The sequence below is a fragment of the Bombina bombina genome, chromosome 5 (genome assembly GCF_027579735.1).
Source record: "Bombina bombina isolate aBomBom1 chromosome 5, aBomBom1.pri, whole genome shotgun sequence".
NCBI classification, from domain to species: Eukaryota; Metazoa; Chordata; class Amphibia; order Anura; family Bombinatoridae; genus Bombina; species Bombina bombina.
This window is the reverse complement of record NC_069503.1, coordinates 529,361,928-529,388,971: the sequence shown is the minus strand read 5'-3', so window position 1 is coordinate 529,388,971 and position 27,044 is coordinate 529,361,928. Positions and strand designations below refer to the sequence as shown.

General features: G+C 40.5%; 1 protein-coding gene across 2 annotated transcripts in view; it reads left to right on the top strand.

Annotated features, from left to right (window-relative positions):
- The window catches only part of COBL (cordon-bleu WH2 repeat protein), a 558,417-nt gene that overhangs the window by 228,543 nt on the left and 302,830 nt on the right, over positions 1-27,044 (top strand). For both annotated transcript variants that reach the window (XM_053714458.1, XM_053714459.1), the window contains exon 3: positions 9,035-9,238. In XM_053714458.1, coding sequence (XP_053570433.1) covers positions 9,035-9,238 — 204 coding nt within the window. The remainder of the gene's footprint in view (positions 1-9,034; positions 9,239-27,044) is intronic.

The following is a 27,044-nucleotide window of genomic DNA, read 5'->3' as shown; positions in this document are numbered from 1 at the left end:
CTTAATAAAAAATTTTATTTTATATACCAAATCCAGTGAGTGCAGTCCTCTTCTATAATGGATTATTGATATACCTGACTTGGCACCCTGGTTGATGTCCCTATTGCATTGTGAGTGCAGACACACATGGAAGTTATACATATATATATATATATATATATATATATATATATATATATATATATATATATATATATAAAAAAAAATATTTATTTATTTATGATTATTTAGATATATGTGTGTATACATGTGTATATATGTATACATATATAAATATATAAATACACATGCATACACACACACACACACACATATATATATATATATTTCTCCAACATAGGTGTGTCCGGTCCACGGCGTCATCCTTACTTGTGGGATATTCTCTTCCCCAACAGGAAATGGCAAAGAGCCCAGCAAAGCTGGTCACATGATCCCTCCTAGGCTCCGCCTACCCCAGTCATTCTCTTTGCCGTTGTACAGGCAACATCTCCACGGAGATGGCTTAGAGTTTTTTAGTGTTTAACTGTAGTTTTTCATTATTCAATCAAGAGTTTGTTATTTTCAAATAGTGCTGGTACGTACTATTTACTCAGAAACAGAAAAGAGATGAAGAATTCTGTTTGTATGAGGAAAATGATTTTAGCAACCGTAACTAAAATCCATGGCTGTTCCACACAGGACTGTTGAGAGCAATTAACTTCAGTTGGGGGAACAGTTTGCAGTCCTTTGCTGCTTGAGGTATGACACATTCTAACAAGACGATGTAAAGGGTTCCCTTCTTGTGGAAGCTGTCATTTTCCCTATGGGATCCGGTAAGCCATGTTTATTACGATTGTAAATAAGGGCTTCACAAGGGCTTATTTAGACTGTAGACCTTTTTTGGGCTAAATCGATTGATATTAACACTTATTTAGCCTTGAGGAATCATTTATTCTGGGTATTTTGATATAATAATATCGGCAGGCACTGTTTTAGACACCTTATTCTTTAGGGGCTTTCCCAAAGCATAGGCAGAGTCTCATTTTCGCGCCGGTGTTGCGCACTTGTTTTTGAGAGGCATGGCATGCAGTCGCATGTGAGAGGAGCTCTGATACTTATAAAAGACTTCTGAAGGCGTCATTTGGTATTGTATTCCCCTTTGGGTTTGGTTGGGTCTCAGCAAAGCAGATACCAGGGACTGTAAAGGGGTTAAAGCTTAAAACGGCTCCGGTTCCGTTATTTTAAGGGTTAAAGCTTCCAAAATTGGTGTGCAATATTTTCAAGGCTTTAAGACACTGTGGTCAAAGTTTGGTGAATTTTGAACAATTCCTTCATGTTTTTTCGCAATTGCAGTAATAAAGTGTGTTCAGTTTAAAATTTAAAGTGACAGTAACGGTTTTATTTCAAAACGTTTTTTGTACTTTCTTATCAAGTTTATGCCTGTTTAACATGTCTGAACTACCAGATAGACTGTGTTCTGAATGTGGGGAAGCCAGAATTCCTATTCATTTAAATAAATGTGATTTATGTGACAATGACAATGATGCCCAAGATGATTCCTCAAGTGAGGGGAGTAAGCATGGTACTGCATCATTCCCTCCTTCGTCTACACGAGTCTTGCCCACTCAGGAGGCCCCTAGTACATCTAGCGCGCCAATACTCCTTACTATGCAACAATTAACGGCTGTAATGGATAATTCTGTCAAAAACATTTTAGCCAAAATGAACCCTTGTCAGCGTAAGCGTGGATGCTCTGTTTTAGTTACTGAAGAGCATGACGACGCTGATATTAATATCTCTGAAGGGCCCCTAACCCAATCTGAGGGGGCCAGGGAGGTTTTGTCTGAGGGAGAAATTACTGATTTAGGGAACATTTCTCAGCAGGCTGAATCTGATGTGATTACATTTAAATTTAAATTGGAACATCTCCGCATTTTGCTTAAGGAGGTATTATCCACTCTGGATGATTGTGAAAATTTGGTCATCCCAGAGAAACTATGTAAAATGGACAAGTTCCTAGAGGTGCCGGGGCTCCCAGAAGCTTTTCCTATACCCAAGCGGGTGGCGGACATTGTTAATAAAGAATGGGAAAGGCCCGGTATTCCTTTCGTCCCTCCCCCCATATTTAAAAAATTGTTTCCTATGGTCGACCCCAGAAAGGACTTATGGCAGTCAGTCCCCAAGGTCGAGGGAGCGGTTTCTACTTTAAACAAACGCACCACTATTCCAATAGAGGATAGTTGTGCTTTCAAAGATCCTATGGATAAAAAATTAGAAGGTTTGCTTAAAAAGATGTTTGTTCAGCAGGGTTACCTTCTACAACCCATTTCATGCATTGTCCCTGTCACTACAGCCGCATATTTCTGGTTTGATGAACTGATTAAGGTGCTCGATAGTGACTCTCCTCCTTATGAGGAGATTATGGACAGAGTCAATGCTCTCAAATTGGCTAATTCTTTCACTCTAGACGCCTCTTTGCAATTGGCTAAGTTAGCGGCTAAGAATTCTGGGTTTGCTATTGTGGCGCGCAGAGCGCTTTGGTTGAAATCTTGGTCGGCTGATGCGTCTTCCAAGAACAAGCTACTAAACATTCCTTTCAAGGGGAAAACGCTGTTTGGTCCTGACTTGAAAGAGATTATCTCTGATATCACTGGGGGTAAGGGCCATGCCCTTCCTCAGGATCGGCCTTTCAAGGCAAAAAATAGACCTAATTTTCGTCCCTTTCGTAAAAACGGACCAGCCCAAGGTGCTACGTCCTCTAAGCAAGAGGGTAATACTTCTCAGGCCAAGCCAGCTTGGAGACCAATGCAAGGCTGGAACAAGGGAAAGCAGGCCAAGAAACCTGCCACTGCTACCAAGACAGCATGAAATATTGGCCCCCGATCCGGGACCGGATCTGGTGGGGGGCAGACTCTCTCTCTTCGCTCAGGCTTGGGCAAGAGATGTTCTGGATCCTTGGGCGCTAGAAATAGTCTCCCAGGGTTATCTTCTGGAATTCAAGGGACTTCCCCCAAGGGGGAGGTTCCACAGGTCTCAGTTGTCTTCAGACCACATAAAAAGACAGGCGTTCTTACATTGTGTAGAAGACCTGTTAAAAATGGGAGTGATTCATCCTGTTCCATTGAGAGAACAAGGGATGGGGTTCTACTCCAATCTGTTCATAGTTCCCAAAAAAGAGGGAACGTTCAGACCAATCCTAGATCTCAAGATCTTAAACAAATTTCTCAAGGTCCCATCGTTCAAGATGGAAACCATTCGAACTATCCTTCCTTCCATCCAGGAAGGTCAATTCATGACCACGGTGGATTTAAAGGATGCGTATCTACATATTCCTATCCACAAGGAACATCATCGGTTCCTAAGGTTTGCATTCCTGGACAAACATTACCAGTTCGTGGCGCTTCCTTTCGGATTAGCCACTGCTCCAAGGATTTTCACAAAGGTACTAGGGTCCCTTCTAGCGGTGCTAAGACCAAGGGGCATTGCAGTAGTACCCTACCTGGACGACATTCTGATTCAAGCGTCGTCCCTCCCTCGAGCAAAGGCTCACACGGACATCGTCCTGGCCTTTCTCAGATCTCACGGCTGGAAAGTGAACGTGGAAAAGAGTTCTCTATCCCCGTCAACAAGGGTTCCCTTCTTGGGAACAATTATAGATTCCTCAGAAATGAGGATTTTTCTAACAGAGGCCAGAATAACAAAGCTTCTGGACTCTTGTCGGATTCTTCATTCCGTTCCTCTTCCTTCCGTAGCTCAGTGCATGGAAGTGATCGGGTTGATGGTAGCGGCAATGGACATAGTTCCTTTTGCGCGCATCCATCTAAGACCATTACAACTGTGCATGCTCAGTCAGTGGAATGGGGACTATACAGACTTGTCTCCAAAGATACAAGTAAATCAGAGGACCAGAGACTCACTCCGTTGGTGGCTGTCCCTGGACAACCTGTCACAAGGGATGACATTCCGCAGACCAGAGTGGGTCATTGTCACGACCGACGCCAGTCTGACGGGCTGGGGCGCGGTCTGGGGATCCCTGAAAGCTCAGGGTCTTTGGTCTCGGGAAGAATCTCTTCTACCGATAAATATTCTGGAACTGAGAGCGATATTCAATGCTCTCAAGGCTTGGCCTCAGCTAGCAAGGACCAAGTTCATACGGTTTCAATCAGACAACATGACGACTGTTGCGTACATCAACCATCAGGGGGGAACAAGGAGTTCCCTAGCGATGGAGGAAGTGACCAAGATTATTCTATGGGCGGAGTCTCACTCCTGCCACCTGTCTGCTATCCACATCCCGGGAGTGGAAAATTGGGAAGCGGATTTTCTGAGTCGTCAGACATTGCATCCGGGGGAGTGGGAACTCCATCCGGAAATCTTTGCCCTAGTCACTCAGCTGTGGGGCATTCCAGACATGGATCTAATGGCCTCTCGTCAGAACTTCAAAGTTCCCTGTTACGGGTCCAGATCCAGGGATCCCAAGGCGGCTCTAGTGGATGCACTTGTAGCACCTTGGACCTTCAAACTAGCTTATGTGTTTCCGCCGTTTCCTCTCATTCCCAGGCTGGTAGCCAGGATCAATCAGGAGAGGGCGTCGGTGATCTTGATAGCTCCTGCGTGGCCACGCAGGACTTGGTATGCAGATCTGGTGAATATGTCATCGGCTCCACCTTGGAAGCTACCTTTGAGACGAGACCTTCTTGTTCAGGGTCCGTTCGAACATCCGAATCTGGTTTCACTCCAGCTGACTGCCTGGAGATTGAACGCTTGATTTTATCGAAGCGAGGTTTCTAAGATTCTGTTATCGATACTCTTGTTCAGGCCAGAAAGCCTGTAACTAGAAGGATTTACCACAAAATTTGGAAAAAATATATCTGTTGGTGTGAATCTAAAGGATTCCCTTGGGACAAGGTTAAGATTCCTAGGATTCTATCCTTCCTTCAAGAAGGATTGGAAAAAGGATTATCGGCAAGTTCCCTGAGGGGACAGATTTCTGCCTTGTCGGTGTTACTTCACAAAAAGCTGGCAGCCGTGCCAGATGTTCAAGCCTTTGTTCAGGCTTTGGTTAGAATTAAGCCTGTTTACAAACCTTTGACTCCTCCTTGGAGTCTCAATTTAGTTCTTTCAGTTCTTCAGGGGGTTCCGTTTGAACCCTTACATTCCGTTGATATTAAGTTATTATCTTGGAAAGTTTTGTTTTTAGTTGCAATTTCTTCTGCTAGAAGAGTTTCAGAATTATCTGCTCTGCAGTGTTCCCCTCCTTATCTGGTGTTCCATGCAGATAAGGTGGTTTTACGTACTAAACCTGGTTTTCTTCCGAAAGTTGTTTCTAACAAAAACATTAACCAGGAGATTATCGTGCCTTCTCTGTGTCCGAAACCAGTTTCAAAGAAGGAACGTTTGTTGCACAATTTGGATGTTGTTCGCGCTCTAAAATTCTATTTAGATGCTACAAAGGATTTTAGACAAACATCTTCCTTGTTTGTTGTTTATTCAGGTAAAAGGAGAGGTCAAAAAGCAACTTCTACCTCTCTCTCTTTTTGGATTAAAAGCATCATCAGATTGGCTTACGAGACTGCCGGACGGCAGCCTCCTGAAAGAATCACAGCTCATTCCACTAGGGCTGTGGCTTCCACATGGGCCTTCAAGAACGAGGCTTCTGTTGATCAGATATGTAGGGCAGCGACTTGGTCTTCACTGCACACTTTTACCAAATTTTACAAGTTTGATACTTTTGCTTCTTCTGAGGCTATTTTTGGGAGAAAGGTTTTGCAAGCCGTGGTGCCTTCCATTTAGGTGACCTGATTTGCTCCCTCCCTTCATCCGTGTCCTAAAGCTTTGGTATTGGTTCCCACAAGTAAGGATGACGCCGTGGACCGGACACACCTATGTTGGAGAAAACAGAATTTATGTTTACCTGATAAATTTCTTTCTCCAACGGTGTGTCCGGTCCACGGCCCGCCCTGGTTTTTTTAATCAGGTCTGATAATTTATTTTCTTTAACTACAGTCACCACGGTACCATATGGTTTCTCCTATGCTAATATTCCTCCTTAACGTCGGTCGAATGACTGGGGTAGGCGGAGCCTAGGAGGGATCATGTGACCAGCTTTGCTGGGCTCTTTGCCATTTCCTGTTGGGGAAGAGAATATCCCACAAGTAAGGATGACGCCGTGGACCGGACACACCGTTGGAGAAAGAAATTTATCAGGTAAACATAAATTCTGTTATATATATACTGTATATATATATATACTCTGTGTGTATATATATATATATAGATATATATAATGTGTGTGTGTGTGTATATATATATATATATAAATATATGTGTGTGTATATATATATATATATATATAAATATATGTGTGTGTGTGTGTATATATATATATATTTCGGGTTAAGTCAGAAATCCAGGTAATCCTAAAATGACCCGGGTAAACCTAACATTACCCAAGCGGCTTTTTGTAACGCCCAATGTAATGTAATTCTCTCATCCACATTATTTTTTTGCCTCTACCTGGGGAGTTTAGGGCATCCACCCCAAGTGAACCTTGGGGAATGAGGTTTACTCTTGAACCCCCCAGGCAGAGGCAAAAAAGGTAGTGAAGATGTGTGAATTACAGTGCATTGTATATATGTTTGATGCAGTGATGCGATGCACTCTGATAAGATTTATCATGTAAAATCTGGCTTTACCCACAGCAGCTTGGGTAATGCCAGGTTTACCGGGGTAATGCTAGGATTACCCAATTTCGTACTTTACCCGCAACACATACACACACACACACATATATATATATATATATGTATAATATAGCCCTTTCAATTCAAATACCTTGTCATATGCCATATACCTTTTAACCCTTCTAAAAAGGTTTTATTAAAATTTATATGAATATTTTTTATTAGAAAGTGTATATATGAGTATAACACTTTATTTTAATGTATTTATTTTGTGTTTGATGCACATTTATTTTTAGCCTTAGCCCTTTACGCATGGTCTTTATTCACGCTAACCCGACGAGTGTAAATTTAGATTGTGGTGCATATTTACTTTCAACTTCTAATATTTGCAATACTGCGACAGTGCTAATATTAGCACGTCACTTGTAATCTATCCCTTAGTCGCTCTCAGTTTCTGCCAGCACCAATCAACAACAGGGAAAGTGCTCCTATGTATTTTAAGGGCTCTGGCTTTGTCCTTTGATTCATTTGTTTTAATTAAAGTATTGCAAAAATGGAGCACACATGTTTTTATTTGCAGCATTGCACTATATTAAATGAGCCCAAATCTATTCACCTTTGGTTAACTTCTGCATCATTTATTTGATTTAGGTCCCCTAGTGCAGGGGTGCCCAATAGGTAGATCGGGATCTACCAGTAGATCCCGAAGGTGCTGCTGGTAGATCACGACCGATATGTTCAAGTTACGCAATCTCAACACTGGGGCGTGAGTATAGTATGGTTGTTAGGGATACCGCTTTATCTACCGCAGTGTGTGAAGGGGCAGATCATTAAACAGTCTGGTGGTCGGACACGAAAAATGCTACAGGATTGCATCTTGAGGGACGTGATTTCAACCAATCAATGTAGAAGCTTTTTGAACGACAAAACATTTGGCCCATCAAAAGCATGGTTGAGTGAGTTCTCTTCCAATGGATATGGCGGTATAGTTATGAGGGTAAGCGTCAATAGGTAGAAAAAGTAAAGGCGGAGGCTGCTGTGCTATGCTAAAGGAACAAACCTGATTGACGTCTGGCAAATAAACCCGTTGTTAAGTCTCCCTGGGTCACTTCAGGCCAAGCCTGCGGCGTAAAGTAAAGGGGGGCAGTGGCAGTAATTTGAATGCAGTGTTTTGTAACATGGCACAAGGGCTTGCTCCTGTTTTGTTGTCAGGATTAATCTGTTGTACCTTTATGCTTTTGAACATCCACGTGTTGCTAATCATGCAACCTTAAAGGGATATGAAACAAACATTTTATTTTTTTTCATGATTCAGATATATAGGGGCCTATTTATTAATGTGCGAGCGGACATGATCCGATATTGCAGATCATGTCTGGTGCACATCAATAAATGCCGACAGCATACACTTTCTGCATTTATCATTGCACCAGCAGTTCTGGTGAACTGCTGGTGCAATGCCACCCCCTGCAGATTCGCGGCCAATCAGCCGCTAGCAGGTGGTGTCAATTTCTGGTGATTTCTGTCCACCGCCTCAGAGCAGGCGGACAGGTTATGGAGCATACGGAGCTTGATATGCCCCATAACATGCAATTTTAAACAACTTTTCAATTTACTCTGATCATCAATTTTTCTTCATTCTCTTGGTATTTTTATTTGAATAGGCAGGAATGTAAGCTTAGGAGCCATACCATTTTTAGTGGGTAGATCTTGTTGAGCCGGTCATTTGAAAAGTAGATCCCAACACAAAAAAGTGTGGTCACCCCTGCCCTAGTGTATTTTATTTGTTTCAGCTTTAGGGTTCAATAATCTAAATCTCTTTTATCTGGTGAGATTATCGAATAAATCTGGTCAGTACCTTAAGGATATTAAAATAAAAAGACAAATTTTAGCTTTATTTCGCTGTGCAGTGTTCTCTATGTAAAGACACATTCATTGCAATATAATGTTTAAAAAAAAAAGAAAAGGATTTTTTTGTGATTTTGCTCTATGCAGGCAAGTTTTTGATCACTGTCCCTCAGGGGCGGACTGAGACAAACAAGGGCCCCCAGGCAAAATTTTCATACATTTTTTCAACATTATTTAAATATACATATATATATATATATATATATATATATATTTTATATATGAACGATTAAACTGTGTTAAGTATAATGTCGCTTTAATAATATTCTTTAGCAATAAAAATAAAATTATTAGAATTTGTGTGTGCAAGCTTTAAACAGAATTTTACTCCAACATGAATCTATAATCTTAAACTATTTTTTTTTGGCATTATATAAAAATATATATTAACATAAATGTATAGGAGATATATATATATAAAGTGCAACATTTTAAAGCATGTGTTTTCTTTGTTTTTTTTAAAGGAAAAAATTAAAGGCACGAGCACCCCCTCCACCTGGCCAGAATACTGCTCCAAAGTTGACAATGGAGCACAGGTCATTTTCAGACCCAGAAGCAACAGGCTACCAAAGCTCAGACGAACGGAAGGAGAATATGTTGAATAAGAAGATTGATCTCACTGTCCGGTTACCTGGAGGGCAAGAAAAATTAGTCAACGTAGATGGAAAGTAAGTGAACAAATAGTACCATTTAGACCGTCCTAAGTATATCTTTACCTCCTCATCAAATATTTGCCATGGTAATTCCCAGATCACATATATACCATGTTTTGTTTTGTTTTTTTCCAATAAATATCTTTATTTAAATTGTAAATATTAACTCCTTCATGCCAGTAGCAAGTGTCTAACTGTAAAAAAATAAAATCACACAATAATCAATGTGATCATGTGATTTTCAAGGCTGGGATCAGATCATTGGGGACTTCGTACAGTGCTAGGCACCCCCCCAGTCTTATTTTTCAGTGCCTAAAAGGAGGAGGTTGCAGGACCCCTTATGTGGTATATATAGCAAGCAAATAAAAACCACCAGGTAAAGAAAAAAGTGACAGATGGGAAGGAATTATGATTAAAAAAATGTATTCAGTGTATTGCATCACAAAAGAGCACTGTATAGACATGTCAAACAAGTATGCATCAAAGAAAGGTTAATGCTGGTGATATGGAAGCAGAATGTGCAGATTTGTGCAAGACAGGTTATTGGGATAGAAGATATTTGAAGAGGAAAGGAGCAGAAGCATTATTATGGCACACTTGGGGGGATTGTCATCTCATACATGTAGGGTAAGTGAGTTCATTGTGTAGAAAATGAGTTTATTTAAAACTTAACGTTTATTATATAAATTAATCAAATAAACCCAGTGTTGTGGACCATGCCACTTTAAGTTAAAATTTCATCAAGCTGTGTTATATAAGAAAAAGTAAATTACTATGAAAATAGAAAATAAAAATAAATATAAAATAAAATTGCACTGTATGCTCTCTGGTAAAGGAGTCACCTCCTATTAGCCTTAATATTAAGGAAAGTGCCTTCTATGAGGAAATAACGAAGAATTCACTTTAAATTCTATCTCTATGTATGCGTAGCTGTAGTGGGCTCAAAGGTAAAGTGTGGATGACATGACCATTACTAGGTATATATCAAATTTGCCTGTAACGAATTAAGTAAATAAGTATCTGTCTCCACACTCCCCAATATAGCCGTCCCAGCTCCACTTGTAACACCTATATAAGTGCCCAAAGTTTGGGCCAACCAATTACCAATTGTTATCAAATTTCCCAAAATTATAACCCCATGAGTAAGTTATTCCCCGTTTTCTTATTAGAGACAAATTAAGGAGAGCAGCAGTGCGAACCGCCTAACGCGCGTTTCGCATATGCTTTATCAAAGGCTAACCCGATCACTACCCGGGGTTTCCTTAAAAAGGTACATTGACCAATCCTTTTTAACTTGCGTGATAGACAAGTATAGTCTACCAATCCGTGATTGGCTAGAGCAGAGGGTGTGTGTCGTTCCTCCAATAGTGTGCAGTGAGGTAATGACGTGGGCGTGAATACGCCCCCTGTCACTGTACTCTGTTCCGCTTCTCACTAAGAATGGGATGTTAGAGAGAGATAATAGGAGCACTATGTGCAGAACCATGGTATTAGGTCCTCATATTTTTGATCGATTTATACTCAGAGATTTTTATATGATGATAGTACAATAAAAACAAAAGGGTCTGGCTTACATTGTTATATGATTATTTAACTATAGCCGTTATTTGTCATTAAAGGATTATAGTGCACTCGTATTGATTTATTTGTCACTTTGATGTATAATTATATTAGGTTACACTGGTTATATTATTTGATGACATATAGATTGTTCCACATTATTACCAAATATTCTCTTCAGAGATAACATATGTATTGTACTATATAATTTATATCCATTCATTGTTCCTTAATATATAGCCATCTCTTATTATGAACGAGAGTCCTCAATTTATTAGAGGTAATGTGGACTTTATTATTGTGTACAGATAAACATGAGCACTCAGCACTTTAGATGTCCATTATGTTCAAATGTATATGTATAAAAGATTTTTGTACCCCATAACATTACAAAAATGATGAACTAAATGTCATAACCTAAGATAGTTCTTACTTTAACATCAGATCCTAACAGTCCATTCTTATCGTGAGGGGAGAGTTATATTTATTAGTCTATAACAATCAAGTATTCCAGTTTATTTAACGCTTACATATGTCAGGGATCACAGGGATATTAAGTACTATATATTTGGAGCTTTGTCCAAAATGTACTCAACATTCACTATGAAAAATAAGATGGTATCTTTTAGGTTTAATTGTATATGTTCATTTCTTACTCCAAAAAGGCACTAAACGTTAGCATTTCGTTGAGCCCCTTAGGACTCATGGTTTGCAGTCTGAAGATCCATTTTGTCTCTGCTTTGAGGAGTGCATTTTCAATATTCCCTCCTCTTATTCCTAGTGAAACCTTATGAAGAATCCAGCTTCGTAGTTCTGGTTTGCATTCATGTTTATCCAAGAAATGTTTTGCCACAGTGGTCAACTTTTTGTTATGTTCCAAATCATTTTTGGCATTCTTGATGTTACATATATGTTCGCCCAAACGTCTCCTGAATTCACGTGTCGACATCCCCACGTACTTCTTATTACAATTGAACTCAATACAATAGATGATATTTTTGCTCCTACAATTGTAGAAGTCATTCATAAATATGGTACCAGATGGAAAGATACTCATCTGTTTTACATTCAGCATATATGGACAGAACTTACATGTCCCACATGCATATGTTCCCTTGAAGTCTTTTCTCTTTTTGGTAGTTTGTTTTACAAAATGACTCCTCGTTATCTTGTCCCTAATTGTAGGGGCTCGTCTCCAGCTCATTGTGATTTTATCCCCAATGCACTTGGATAGATCCTCATCTGTTTTTAGAATGTGTACATGATTGTTGAGGATATCCCTTATTTCCTTGTGTGCTATCTTAAAGGTACTGACAAACCGGACTTTATTATCCAAGTTGGATTTAGTTTTGGGTTTAATTAGGTGCAGTCTGTCCGTATGGAGGGCTGTGTGATATGCCTTTTTAAGAGTGCTATTAGGGTATTCCCTAGCTTTTAGCCTCTTCTTCATATCCATAGCCTGATTTTTAAAAGCACTAATATCAGAGCAGTTGCGCCGTAGTCTAAGGAATTCTCCGAAGGGAATGGCTTTCTTTGTTGCTGGATGGTGAGCACTCTGGAAACTAAGTATCGAGTTCGTGGCTGTTTCTTTTCTATAAAGATCTGATTTAATCCGACCGAACATACCTCTTGATATTCTCAGGTCGAGAAATGTCACACTTTCGTGATTAATTTCATAGGTTAGGCGTAAATTCAGGTTGTTGGTATTTAAAATTCCAATGAATTCTTTGAATAGAGATATGTCTCCTTTCCAAATCAGGAAAACATCGTCTATGTACCTGAGCCACAGGACAATGTTGTCCGCATATTTTTCCATATCCACTCCAAAAACAAATTAGCGCTCCAACCACCCCAAATATATATTTGCATAGGTGGGGGCACATGCTGTGCCCATTGCTGTTCCCCGAATTTGCAGGAAAAATTTGTCATTAAAGACGAAGAAATTATGGCTCAGTACAAACTTAAGTAGTTTCACTAGGAAGATGTTTTTAGGGGTATGTTCTGCTGTTTCCATTTGGAGGAAATAATTGACTGCATGGCAACCCCAGTGATGTTCAATTGATGTGTAAAGTGACTCAACGTCAAAGGTTGCTAAGAACATATCTTCTTCTAGTGTCATATCCTCTATTTTGCTGAGTACATCCATCGTATCCCTTGTATATGAGGGAAGTGTAAGAACAATATTTCTTAGTCGCAGATCCAAATATCTAGATGCCTGTTCGCAAAGGCTACCAATTCCTGCCACAATTGGTCTACGGGGGGTATCAGTTTGTTCTTATGTATCTTCGGTAATAAATAGAAAGTGGCAATTTTTGGGTTCTCTACCTTTAGGAATTTAACTTCTTTTTCATCTATCTGGCCATCTTTTTTAGCATCATGGATTAGAGTGTCATACATTTTTCAAGAATGCCAAAAATGATTTGGAACATGACAAAAAGTTGACCACTGTGGCAAAACATTTCTTGGATAAACATGAATGCAAACCAGAACTACGAAGCTGGATTCTTCATAAGGTTTCACTAGGAATAAGAGGAGGGAATATTGAAAATGCACTCCTCAAAGCAGAGACAAAATGGATCTTCAGACTGCAAACCATGAGTCCTAAGGGGCTCAACGAAATGCTAACGTTTAGTGCCTTTTTGGAGTAAGAAATGAACATATACAATTAAACCTAAAAGATACCATCTTATTTTTCATAGTGAATGTTGAGTACATTTTGGACAAAGCTCCAAATATATAGTACTTAATATCCCTGTGATCCCTGACATACATAAGAGTTAAATAAACTGGAATACTTGATTGTTATAGACTAATAAATATAACTCTCCCCTCACGATAAGAATTGACTGTTAGGATCTGATGTTAAAGTAAGACCTATCTTAGGTTATGACATTTAGTTCATCATTTTTGTAATGTTATGGGGTACAAAAATCTTTTATACATATACATTTGAACGTAATGGACATCTAAAGGGATTACATGAGTTATACTGAGTGCTCATGTTTATCTGTACACAATAATAAAGTCCACATTATCTCTAATAAATTGAGGACTCTCTTCATAATAAGAGATGGCTATATATTAAGGAACAATGAATGGATTTAAATTATATAGTACGATACATATGTTATCTCTGAAGAGAATATTTGGTAATAATGTGGCACAATCTATATGTCATCAAGTAATATAACCAGTGTAACCTAATATAATTCTACATCAAAGTGACAAATAAATCAATACGAGTGCACTATAATCCTTTAATGACAAATAACGGATATAGTTAAATAATCATATAACAATGTAAGACAGACCCTTTTGTTTTTATTGTACTATCATCATATAAAAATCTCTGAGTATAAATCGATCAAAAATATGAGGACGTAATACCATGGTTCTGCACATAGTGCTCCTATTATCTCTCTCTAACATGCCGTTATTAGTGAGAAGCGGAACAGAGTACAGTGACAGGGGGGCGTATTCACACCCACGTCATTACCTCACCACACACTATTGGAGGAACGACACACACCCTCTGCTCTAGCCAATCGCGGATGGCTCTACGCGATTGGTAGACTACACTTGTCTATCACGCACGTTAAAAAGGATTGGTCAATGTACCTTTTTAAGGAAACCCCGGGTAGTGATCGGGTTAGCCTTTGATAAAGCATATGCGAAACGCGCGTTAGGCGGTTCGCACTGCTGCTCTCCTTAATTTGTCTCTAATAAGAAAACGGGGAATAACTTACTTATGGGGTTATAATTTTGGGAAATTTGATAACAATTGGTAATTGGTTGGCCCAAACTTTGGGCACTTATATAGGTGTTACAAGTGGAGCTGGGACGGCTATATTGGGGAGTGTGGAGACAGATACTTATTGACTTAATTCGTTACAGGCAAATTTGATATATTCCTAGTAATGGTCATGTCATCCACACTTTACCTTTGAGCCCACTACAGCTACGCATACATAGAGATAGAATTTAAAGTGAATTCTTCGTTATTTCCTCATAGAAGACACTTTCCTTAATATTACGGCTAATAGGAGGTGACTCCTTTACCAGAGAGCATACAGTGCAATTTTATTTTATATTTATTTTTATTTTCTATTTTCATAGTAATTTACTTTTTCTTATATAACACAGCTTGAAGAAAATTTTAACTTAAAGTGGCATGGTCCACAACACTGGGTTTATTTTATTAATTTTTATAATAAACGTTAAGTTTTAAATAAACTCATTTTTCTACACAATGAACTCACTTACCCTACATGTATGAGATGACAATCCCCCCAAGTGTGCCATAATAATGCTTCTGCTCCTTTCCTCTTCAAATATTTAAACTATATCTGGCATTAGGCACTACCTTATCCTATACGATGGTTTACTAGGACTTAGGTTTGTGGATTATTATCTCCAGTTCTTTCCCACCTATCCCTTTAGGTTAAAATGGAATTTTTTCATATTGGGATAGAAGCTCACTGCCTGATCATTTAAACTCCCACAGTCTGATTGGTGGACAATGACATTGCCCACCAGGCATTACAACAAAGAGTGTAAAGCATTCAGCATCTGTTTCACTTAAAAAACCTGTAAAACATGTTAGATGTCTCAACAAAATATTGTTGCTTTAAAAAAGGCTGGAGTGCTATGCTGTATTAAAGTTAGCGTTAACCATAATGTTTTTTAGTTTTCTTTTTTTTTAAATAACTTCTCATCAACAATCCTCATTGCAGGTGTTGCATTCTCTTAAAAGTCCATTCCATCCCAAATTGGAATGAACACAGGTGCATTTCAGTTTTACATAGAAGCATTTTTGCAATATACATGTATTATCAAAAAATGCCTCTAGTACAAGTTATAGTTATTTCAAGAGTGTACTTAATATTTTTGACAAAGGCCATGGCGACTAGCACCGGGAGGGTTAGGAGGGAGGCAGGTGGGCGGCACATTGCTGGAGGGGGACATAGTTTAACATAGTTAAAGTATTGTCAGCAGATTTTTACTGTTTACTTTGGCTGTCTATTTAACCTTTGTGAAATGAAACAATACAAAATGTTATACCCCATTGTGCTAGCATGTCATGTTAAAAATGTTCTTGTTTGCTCATGCTCAGTAAAAAATGCTGATTGTCAGCAGATGCCATTTTTAATATCAAAATAATGTATTGATTTTGGGAGTAATCTTGTATTTCTAATTCAGTTTTAGTATATATGGGACATAAAGTTTTAGGTACTTTCCTACACTGGTCATCTAGCCCAGTGATTTTCAACCACTGTGCCACGGCACACTAGTGGGCCATGAGAGATTGTCAGGTGTGCCGCCGTGAGTTGGTCCCTTCTTGCTTAAGTGCCCTCCTGAAGCGGAACAGAAGCCGGTAGCTGCTGCTACCCTACGCCCTCATCCAGACACACAGGGACTATCTCAACTCCCACACCGTTCTCCGGAGGGTCGGGGCTCCACTCCAGAGATTTCACTCGCCTCAGCTGCATTACAAAAGTTCCTATCAATGAGATCTGAGCAAGAGAAGACCCGTCAAGCCAGAGTGCATTTGGGTGGTGGCACATGTATTTGAAGGCATCTGCTATCTGCTACGATAGCCACGAAGACTACTGAGAGATCTAATAAAAATATATATGACACTCCGGAGGGTCGGGGCTCCGCTCCGGAGGTCAAACAAACAGCTGCAGTCCTTTTTTCTTCCCAAGCTTCCGAACGGGGTAACTGACTAGGAGGTACGTGCTACTTACTGGAGTCCAGATTGATAGTCGCCTTGAAGAAAAGAGGAAAGTGGGCCAAAGTGGCGGGAACGGCCACCATTTTCTTTCTGTGTCTGCGGAGGTCTTTTAAACAATTGCGGCCTACACACTACGACAGTCACAGTTTTACAGATCCACTCACCTCCCCTTCCTGGATTCTCAAGCTCAGGGAGAATTGCCCTGGATATTAATTATATGTTTCCAGCATAGAGAAGAAGACATCTACTTTAGCTGGGTGAGACCTTTCTGTTTACCATCATATTCATTTTATGCCATTTGCCCTCCTAACTTAACTTTTTGTAATTTTTTTGTTTACTCTCATCATTGCCGGATTGCCAAGCCCTGATGCTCTTTTGTGGGCCCCATATTTATGCTTATCCTACACTGATTGTGAAACTCTTATACTGGTGCCCCCAAGGCTTATGGACTTTAACAGTAGGATCACTTGGACCTCAGTAGTTTCTGCTTTTGGGCTCAATACTTGTGCACTGCTTACTGCCCTAACAAGCGGAACTTTTACTTGCATGGAACTACTGCATATCACCTAAGAATTTATTTTCATCACTGGTACCCCCCTAACATCCTCAATACGTGGAACTTTTGATTGTTATTATTGTGCCTCTAGCTTTGGCAATACAGTTGTAGTGACTGCCATGCTAATTAAGCGTAATTGCATTTAATTGACTAAATTGTTCACACACACACACACACATATATATATATATGCTGTATTAGGCTACAATGCGTGATTTTGTAAAATTTTGGGATGGTGGTGTGCCGTGGCAAAAAAAAGTTTGAAAATCACTGATCTAGCCTATCTGACTTGTGTGAGAAATTTAAAATCAGCCTATTGGGTATTTATGGATTCATTTAAACTACAGAGAGGCATTTTTAAATCTTCTAAAAAATCTGTTGTTTTAAACAGTGGATATGAATGGTAGAGGCAATCTCATATTTTGTTGGATGGTCCATGTTTTGAGCCACTGGCCTTCCCTATTTATAGCTTTGTTTGATGTATACATTATCATATGTTTTATTGGTATCTTTTTCATATGAAGTATTTTAAAGGGATAGGAAAGTCAAAATTAAACTTGCATGATTCAGATAGAGCATTCATTTTCAGACACTTTTAAATTAGCTTCTATTTTCAAATGTGCTTTGTTGTTGGTATCCCTTGTTGAAAAAGAATGCCCACATATCCTACACCAGTGGGAACTAGCTGCTTATTGGTGCCTGCACACATTTGTCTCTTGTGATTGGCTAACTAGATGTGTTTAGTAGCTGCCAGTAGTGCAATGTAGTTCCTTTAGCAAAGGATAACAAGAGAATGAAGCAAATTTGATAATAGAAGTAAATTGGAAAGTTCTTTGAAATGGTATGTTCTAACCGAATCATGGAATAAACTTTTGGGGTTTCCTGTCCCTTAAAATTAATTAATTGGACAAAATGACGAATATATATTAATGGTGACTTTAGATATGATTAACCAACTGTGCTTATCTTAACTATGCTGTTCTCATTGTCTCTTATTTTTTTCTTTATCATTTGTATGTATTTAGTTTCTATACTTATATGATTTTATAAATCATATATGTTTAGAAAGGAGTATTTTATAAGTACAGGTAGCCCTCAGTTTACGCCGGGGTTAGGTTCCAGAAGGAATGGTTGTAATTCGAAACCGTTGTAAATTGAAACCCAGTTTATAATGTAAGTCAATGGAAAGTGAGGGAGATAGGTTCCAGGCCCCTCTCAAAATTGTCATAACGCCTAATACATTTATTTTTAAAGCTTTGAAATGAAGACTTTAAATGCTAAACAGCATTATAAACCTAATAAAATAATCACACAACACAGACTTCCAGTGGCGGTTCTAGACAAATTTCACTGGGGGGGCCAAGGTGGGGCCAGTGTTTAATCAGAGGGGCACATTAAGAAATTAAAGACACAGAAATTGCCAGGGGAACAGTGATAGTATTTATTTATTACTTAACACATTAATGTGCCACTGTCTAAACTGTTAATATATTGTTTATCAAACTGCAAGCATGTCCTTTATTTATATAGGTATTATTTATCATTTTAAGACAGGTACAATCACATTCATTTATATATTTTTTTACTTCATTGAGCCAGCTTTATATTCTTAAACAAACTGCATAGAAATGGGTTTACGTAATTTAATTCATTATCTGTGGAAATTTAATTAATGGTAATTGCAGGCTATGTACTTTTTACATATTGCCATAACTTTTTTGAATATAATTCCTTTGATTACTATTTGTATAAATAAAGCAATATACCTTTTAAGACAAATGAATTGTTTGCATCAACATATAGTTTGATGTAAACAATACAATATTTCATATGAAATATACAAATGGCTAAATAGATAACATCTTTTAAAATGTTTTCTTACACAATTTGTCTATAGATATAAATGTATTATATATGTATAAAGCATTGATTTGCCTGAGTACATAAGGGCCACATTTTAAATATTTTACATGGACACATGCTCATTAAGATGACAGATTTTACCTTTTTGTGACTTTCCTTACACAGCTCAATGTATTAAGAATAAGGTATAAATTGCATCTTTAAGCAAAATACAACTTAGAAAGTGTATACTTCAAGAAAATAGTTACCTTAAACAATTAAAAAACGCACACAACACACAATAAGCTGACTAGTATTGTCTAACCAAAATTTTAGATGATGTAAATCAATTTGAAGAGCAAATTGATACACAACATTAATACAACAAATACCCATAAGATAGAACAAATGTGTTGATTACAAAAGCACCATATTGATATTCGTGCACTGCAATTTAAACATTTAAGGATTCTATCATGGACCTGGTAATGGTTAGACTTATACTTTTCTTCTTCTCTACCATCTTGCCCCCACTTATGACATACGCGGATCTCAAGACACGTCACTCCCTATACCTCTGTCTCCACTCTCCCTTAAGCTTATTTCACTAGCTGTATCCCATCTCTGAACGTTATGTGGGACTGACAGTGGGAGTACTTAACCGACACAGAAACTTACACTTATGGAACTGTCATCATGTGTGTTTTGCAAATTCAGCTCAGCTAGCTAATTAATTAGATTGATCGATGTCAGTCTACCCTCTCAGCTCTCCTGCCTGCCTGTTCTCTACTCTAAGTTACGATCTAACTATGTTGACAAAAACATAGTTAGATCGTAACTTAGAGTAGAGAACAGACAGGCAGGAGAGCTGAGAGGGCAGACTGACATCTATCAATCTAATTAATTAGCTAGCTGAGCTGAATTTTTGTTTTCCTGCCAGACGTGCACTGCTTGCTATACTGTCTTTGACATGATTTGAAAGTGCTTTACTCCTACCTGAGTTAGGCTCCCCGAGTCCCCGCCACCGCAGAGCAGACCGCACCGTTAACGATCACTGATCCGGGATCACTCAGTGTGAGTCAGACTTAGTCTCCAAGCCCGGCTGCCGTCCACACTTCTTCTAAGTTCTTCCAAGTTCTCACCTAACCGCAGCATGGGAGATCAGTTCACGTGCATAAGCGTGAAGCCATGTGCGCTAACACTGACACTAGCTGATCACGTGACTGCTCAGCGGTAAGCCGCCGGTGACGAGTGTGACTGTCAAACTCAAAATATATATATTTTTAAAGCTCTTAGCTACATATTTGGGCAGCTGCGGCCCCTGGGCCTGTTGTATATATTATTAATGTATAAAAATAATATTATTTCAGACACCATTTCAGGGGGGCCACAGGGGGGGCCGGGGACATTTTTACAGGGGCACCGGCCCCTGTAGGCCCCCCTGTAGAACCGCCCCTGCAGACTTCACTTGCATTTTTCTGCAAACAGTTCTTTCTATGCGTTCCAATCTGGACTGATTTATAGGCAGGAAGATCTTGTTCCTTTTAAATCTGCTCGATAGCTCAGGTCTGGTTAAACTGATTGATTTCAGCTTGCTTGGCTTTGCTGCAACACAATCGGACAGCTCCACCTACTGGCTATTTTAATAAATGCACTGCTTCTCAATGCTTTTCAATAGCAGTCACATGACTGGAAAAAAAGGTTGTTATTCTGAAACGGTGCAAATTGAACCGTTGTAAAACGAGGGCCACCTGTATATGCTGCATAAATTAGTTTCAGTGTTTCAGTTGACAAATTAAACTTCATGCCATTTAAATAAGCTAATAATGTGCTAGATCTCAATCAATATGTGCAGGTAGATACTCACAACATTGTTACAAATAATTGTGACTCAGTTGTGTTGAACATTCTGGTGTAAGAAATGCAATAATCTCCTCATCATCTTAAAAGTGAAGCACAAAAGACATTTTTGGGTTGGCATTACAATTTTTGCTATGATTTTGTAAACCCCTTTTCTGTTACACTTTGTTACACCTGTCTTGGCTTGATGTGAAATCATTAAACCAGCTTCTAAGCAATGAATAACCAATAAATAAAACACAAAATGACAGGCAGCACTGAGTTACCAACTGTATCTATATTATTTAGGTGTCAGGTTATTCCTTAAATTGGGAAATCCTTTCATGTTTCCAGAACTTCTGCCTATAGTAGTAAGCATTCTTTGCAACTTTGTCCCAGCCAACATATTGCTGACATTTGAGCTCTCAATTGAAACAGCCAATAGGATGAGAGCTCAATCCTATTGGCTGATTGGAACAGCCAATATGATTTTAGCAGCTCTAATCCTATTGGCTGATTGAAATCTTTCACCCAATAGGAATGCATTGAAGTTCCAGTTTATGACGGCGACCGTATGAAGAGGATGCTCCGCGCCGGATATCTGCAGGATGGACCCGCTCCGCACTGGATGGATGAAGATAGAAGATGCCGTCTGGATGAAGACTTCTTGCCGCCTGGATGAGGACTTCTCCGGCTGGATAGCTCCTTCAAGCTGGACTTCAAGAACTGTAAGTGGATCGTCGGGGGTTAGTGTTAGGTTTTTTTAAGGGTTTTTTGGGCGGGTTTTATTTTTAGATTAGGGTCTGGGCATGTAAAAGAGCTACATACAAATGCCCTTTTCAGGCAATGGAGGGCAATGGAGAGCTTATTTTAGATAGGTTTTTTATTTGGGGGGGTTGGTTGGTTGGGTGGTGGATTTAACTGTTGGAGGGGTATTTGTATTTTTTTTTTTTTTTTCATTTCAAAAACTTTATTGAAGCTAAAACAAAGGTACAAGTCAAGGGGTTATCAAAAAGAGGGAGGGGGATAAACCTGCCTCCATTACATCATATTTCTACAGTGGTTAGGGCAACCCCATACAACAAAAGTAATATCCATATTAATAGATAATAAAAAATGCTTAAGATACTTGTTACTTAATGGGAGGGGACTCTATTGCCCCAAAGTATTCTAATCCAAGAGAGGGTATAGAAAAGGAAGGAAGGGGGGAGGAGGGGGGGAGGAGGGGGAGAGTATCAGGTGAAAATAGTTGTTATTGGTGAGATAAACCTTTCACATGTCCGAGCTAGCAGTCTGTGATGTCTAGGTACTAGAGGTCAACACATTAGGCTTCCAGATTGTGTCAAAGGAGTCTTTCCAGTCTGTCCAGGTCAACTCAAAGAGGTCAGAATTACCCAGTTTATAGAAAATATCTTTCTCCATGGTGTAAAGGTAGGCCATAAAGGAGCAAACCCTAGACCAAGTGGGGGGGGATTCTTTCTTCCAGTCACAGGCAATTAAATGTTTTATGGACTTAAAGAGATATATACATATATATGCATGGTGCTTAGGCAGGGCATGTACCCCGATATGAAGTAGAGCTACTGTTGGCATACTACCTAGGGATATACCTAGACTGGAAAGCACCCGGAAGCATCTGGTCCAAATGGGGTGAAGTTTGGGGCATTCCCACCATATATGCAAAGAGTCACCTCTCTGACCGCATCCTCTCCAGCAGTGAGGAGATGCAGAGGGGAAGATTTTTGCCAGTCTCACAGGGACATAGTACCAGTGAGCCAGCAGTTTGTAATATGTCTCAAATAAAGTTGTACAGTGAATGGCTTTCTGGGTGCGTTCTAAGGTACGCCCCCAGATGTCGCCTGTAAAAGTCTTACCAAGCAGGGATTCCCACTTCAAAAGGTGGGTTGCCTTACCCGATTGCGAGGCAAGACCCAGAAGGTTATAGTGACAGGAGAGAGGTCTAATGAGCCTATCTCCCTGAATCCATGTGGATTCCCATCGGGTTAAGGGGCGAGACGACGACGGTTTGAAGCCCCAACTGGAGAGGAAACTTTTAATCCTATGGTATTCAAACTTCAAGTATTGTGGGATGACCCGTTCTGTGTCCAGCTGAGAAATAGGTCGGAAACAAACCTTTGGAGAGGAAAGCCAAAGATCAGAGACCGTGTTGACTCCCATCTGGGCCCATTTCAACGGGTGAGTGTCCTGCAGACCCGACAACAGTCCCGATAGGGAGGTAATGGGTGACGGATGAGGGGCGACATGGTCACAATGTCGAATCCTATCCCAGAAGTGTAGGCATTCCCGGATAATGGGATTTAGGAGTTGGAGTTTCCTCCGGTGGTGCGATGGAGTCCAAATTAAATCCCGCAAATTTAGCAAGAAAGGTAACGAGGCTTGTTCAATGGAGTGCCACTTGCAGGAAGACTGTTTGACTCCCCATTGTGAGATGTGGGTGAGCATTGCGCCCTCATAGTATCTCAGTATCGAGGGAGAGCCTAGCCCACCGCACGCCCGAGGCAGTTGAAGCACTCTCTGTGCCACTCTGGGGGGCCTGCCCTTCCAAATATGTTTGACGAATTCGCTTTGGAATTGTAGGAGTATTTGTCTTGGTACCCTGATAGGGAGGCAGCGGAATAGGTATGTAAGTCGGGGTAGGAAGGACATCTTTAGGGCAGCAATGCGTCCCATCCATGAAACATGGGATAGATTCCAACTCTTATTCAGGGAGCGAAGCTCCGACAAGAGAGGGAGATAGTTGTCCCTTACGACTCGGGATAGGTCATCGGAGAGTTTGACTCCTAGATGCATTACTGATGTTTCCGACCACCGGAAAGGATATTTGGCTTTAAGCGGGTTTAAGGCTGTACTCCTGAACCCTTGGGTATATATCTCTGTTTTGGAGATGTTTAACTTATAATAGGAATGGGCGTGAGCCTAGGGAGGGTAATTGTAAGGTCGGATGAGAAAAGGGTAATGTCATCCGCAAATAAAGCAATACTATGTTTAGTGCCACAAAGGGTTATACCGCCCATATGAGGGTCAGACCGGATCTGTTCGGCCAGGGGCTCTATGGCCAGGGCGAAAAGCAGGGGAGACAGAGGGCAGCCCTGCCTAGACCCATTAGATATAGCAAATGGACGAGTATGGAAACCGAGGCCCCTAACTGATGCCGAAGGGGAAGAATATAGGGCCTTTATTGCTCTAATAATGCATCCAGGGAAGTGGTTATTTTCAAGTACTTCCCATAGGAACCGCCATCTCACCCGATCAAAAGCATTTTCGGCGTCCAATGATATGACCGCCACGGGCTTGTGGAGGCTGGAGGAGAGACTCATAACATTCAGCAATCTTCTAGTATTGTCTGGGCCCTCTCTCTTTGGGATAAATCCCACCTGGTCTGGGTTGATCAAGTGGGGAAGTAGAGGGGCTATGCGGTTAGCTAAGAGTTTTGAGTAGAATTTGATATCGGTATTGATTAAGGAGATTGGCCTGTAGCTAGCACAGAGGGTCGGGTCTTTATTGGGTTTGGGGATTGTTATTATGGTGGCCTCCAGGAATTCTTCCTTAAACTTACCCTCCTCCCGGGCTAAATTATATAGTCTGAGAAGTAGTGGGGAAAGTTCTTGGGAGAAGGTTTTGTAAAAGTGTACAGGGAATCCATCAGGGCCAGGTGCTTTAAAAGATTTCGAATTCCTGATTACTTGCTGTACTTCTCTAATTGAAAATGGGGAGGTTAGGGAGTCTCTTTGATCGGGTGAGAGGGATGGCAGGTTCAAGGTCTGTAGGTATTCGCATACTTTCTCGGCTGGGGTCGATTGGGGACTTTCGGACTTGTCTATGTTATAGAGATTGGAGTAATATCCAGCAAAAGCTTCTCCAATCTGCGTAGGGATTTTTAGAAGGGAGTTAGCTGCGGTAATACTATGGATACGCGATGCACAGGTCCTATTTCTAATTTTATTGGCCAGGAGAGTATCCTTGTTACTCTTGTAGTAATACAGTTGCTTTAATCTAGTTAGATTATCCTGAGTTCTCTTGAGCTCAATGTGTGAGATATGATTTTTAAGGTCAGTTATCTGGCCTGTTAGGGAGTGAAGGGGCCTGGCTCTGTTCTGGGCTTCTAAAGACCTTAATTTAATGTGGGCTTGCGATAACGAGAGTCCCGCCTGTTTTCTGAGAATGGCATGTTTAGAAATCATAATCCCCCTTATGGTCGCTTTTGCTGCTCCCCACAGGGTGTCGTCACCAACTTGAGAATTGTCATTAGTATGTATATAGTGGTTGATTTCTGTGCGTAGGCTTTCTCTGAACGGGATATCATGAAGGAGGGTGTGCGGCATGCGCCAGGGGGCTCTAGCTCGCGCAGAATTAGTAGAGATCAGATCTGTTATAACACAGTCATGGTCAGACCAGGGGCTTAGAGCTATTATAGCTTTAGTGGTGAGGTCAAGCGAGTCTGCAGTCGAGAAGATGTAGTCCAATCTAGAGTATTGGCGATGAGAGTGTGAGAAGTGTGTATAGTCGCGGTCTCTGGGGTGGGTAGCTCTCCAAATGTCGTAATAGCCTGAGCTGGCCATGAGGGTGCGGAATGTAGTGGCTAGTTTCTCTGCCGCAGAGTGATTCTTGTGTGAGACCAGGGACTTTCTGTCTACAGTCGGGTCCCAGACCATGTTAAAGTCTCCCGAGAGTATAACCCTACCCTGCTGGTACTGAGCAATTACATGAAGGATATGTTTCAGATACTTAGGTTGCTTCAGATTGGGTAAGTAGATAGAAGCTAACGTGTACAACACATGATTAAGCCTGCAGACTAAGATAATATACCTAGCCTGTGGGTCTTTGATGGACAGAATGGGCTCAAAAGCAAGTCTTTTGTGTAACAGGATAGCTGTGCCTCTAGCCTTTTTAGAGAAAGGGGCATGCTCTATGTGTGTGTATGTCTTAGAGGAGAGCCTAAGTGGCTCGTCTGCTAACCAATGGGTCTCCTGGAGAAAGGCGACATCAGGATTATGATGCTTCAGGGAGCGTAATAGGAGACTCCTTTTGAATGGCGTATTGAGCCCTCTAACATTGTGGGTAAGGAATCTTAAGGAGGAGCTAGCCATGTAATCTAATAATTAAGGTCAGAGTATATGAAACCTGAGTTTCTGTCCTGGAAGACAAAAAAGAGGGGGGGGGAGAGGGGGTCAGGAAGGAAAGTGGGGGAAGACACTAAAGAGTGCCTCAAGAGTGGTGGAAATAGTCCACCTCAAAAGAGCCCGAGCGTGGGCTTCAATGTAGGGGGGAGCCTATGGCTCAGGAGCTAGCACAGCAGGGTGAAAACGCCAGCCCCGCTCTGAGATAGACAAAAATTTAATATTAAGAACTAACACAACAGTGTCTGGCCAACATAAATCAACAAATCTAGAAAGTTCTAGATCTAGAAATAACTTAGTCTAAAGTGCTAAACATGGGTGAATGAATAACAGCAAACAACTTATTCCTATAGTATAACATACAACTTGTTAAGTAAACATAGTTTGAAAACGAGCCAGAGAAAAACTTGAGTCTTGAATGTGGTTACTTCATAATTGAACCACAGAAATTAAGGTTAAGTTATGAGGAACCTCTCTATGCTCCCCATAAGGACTACGAAGTTGTCTCAGGTTGCTCGTCAGGGTCTCGTGGTTGGAGCATCCTGGGTCTCTTTGGTCTCTGGTCCTTGGCTGACCATTCCGGAGCAGAGGCTCTTAGGTTGGTCGGGGGTTGGGCCCGCGTGTTTAAGGGCTCCATCAATAAACCCCAAGAGGAGAGGAGAGTCAGACCCTGTGAGGGTGTGGTAATTACGATATTCTGGTTATCTTTAGTTACGAGGAGCCTTGTTGGGAAACCCCAGCGGTATCTGATGTTGGCCTTGCGCAGAACAGAAGTGACTGGCTTGAAATGTCGTCTTTGTTGAAGGGTATGGGCCGACAAATCGGGCAGAAGCTGGACCCCCTCAAACCTTCCACTGAGGTTCGGCTTTTTATAAGCTGCTTGTAAAAGTCTGTCCTTGTATAGGAAGCTGTGGAAGCATGCAATGATGTCTCTAGGCTTGTCCAAGCTCATCGTCCTGGGGCGGAGGGCCCTATGGGCTCTCTCCATGGTGCTGGTCAGACCCTCTGGTGCACCTATTAGTTTCCGAAAGAGATCCTGGAGATATCTGTGTATGTCAGCAGGTGATACAGACTCTGGGATGCCTCGGAAGCGTATGTTGTTGCGCCTCGATCTGTCCTCCACATCAGCCAGTTTGGCTTCCAGCTGTGAAA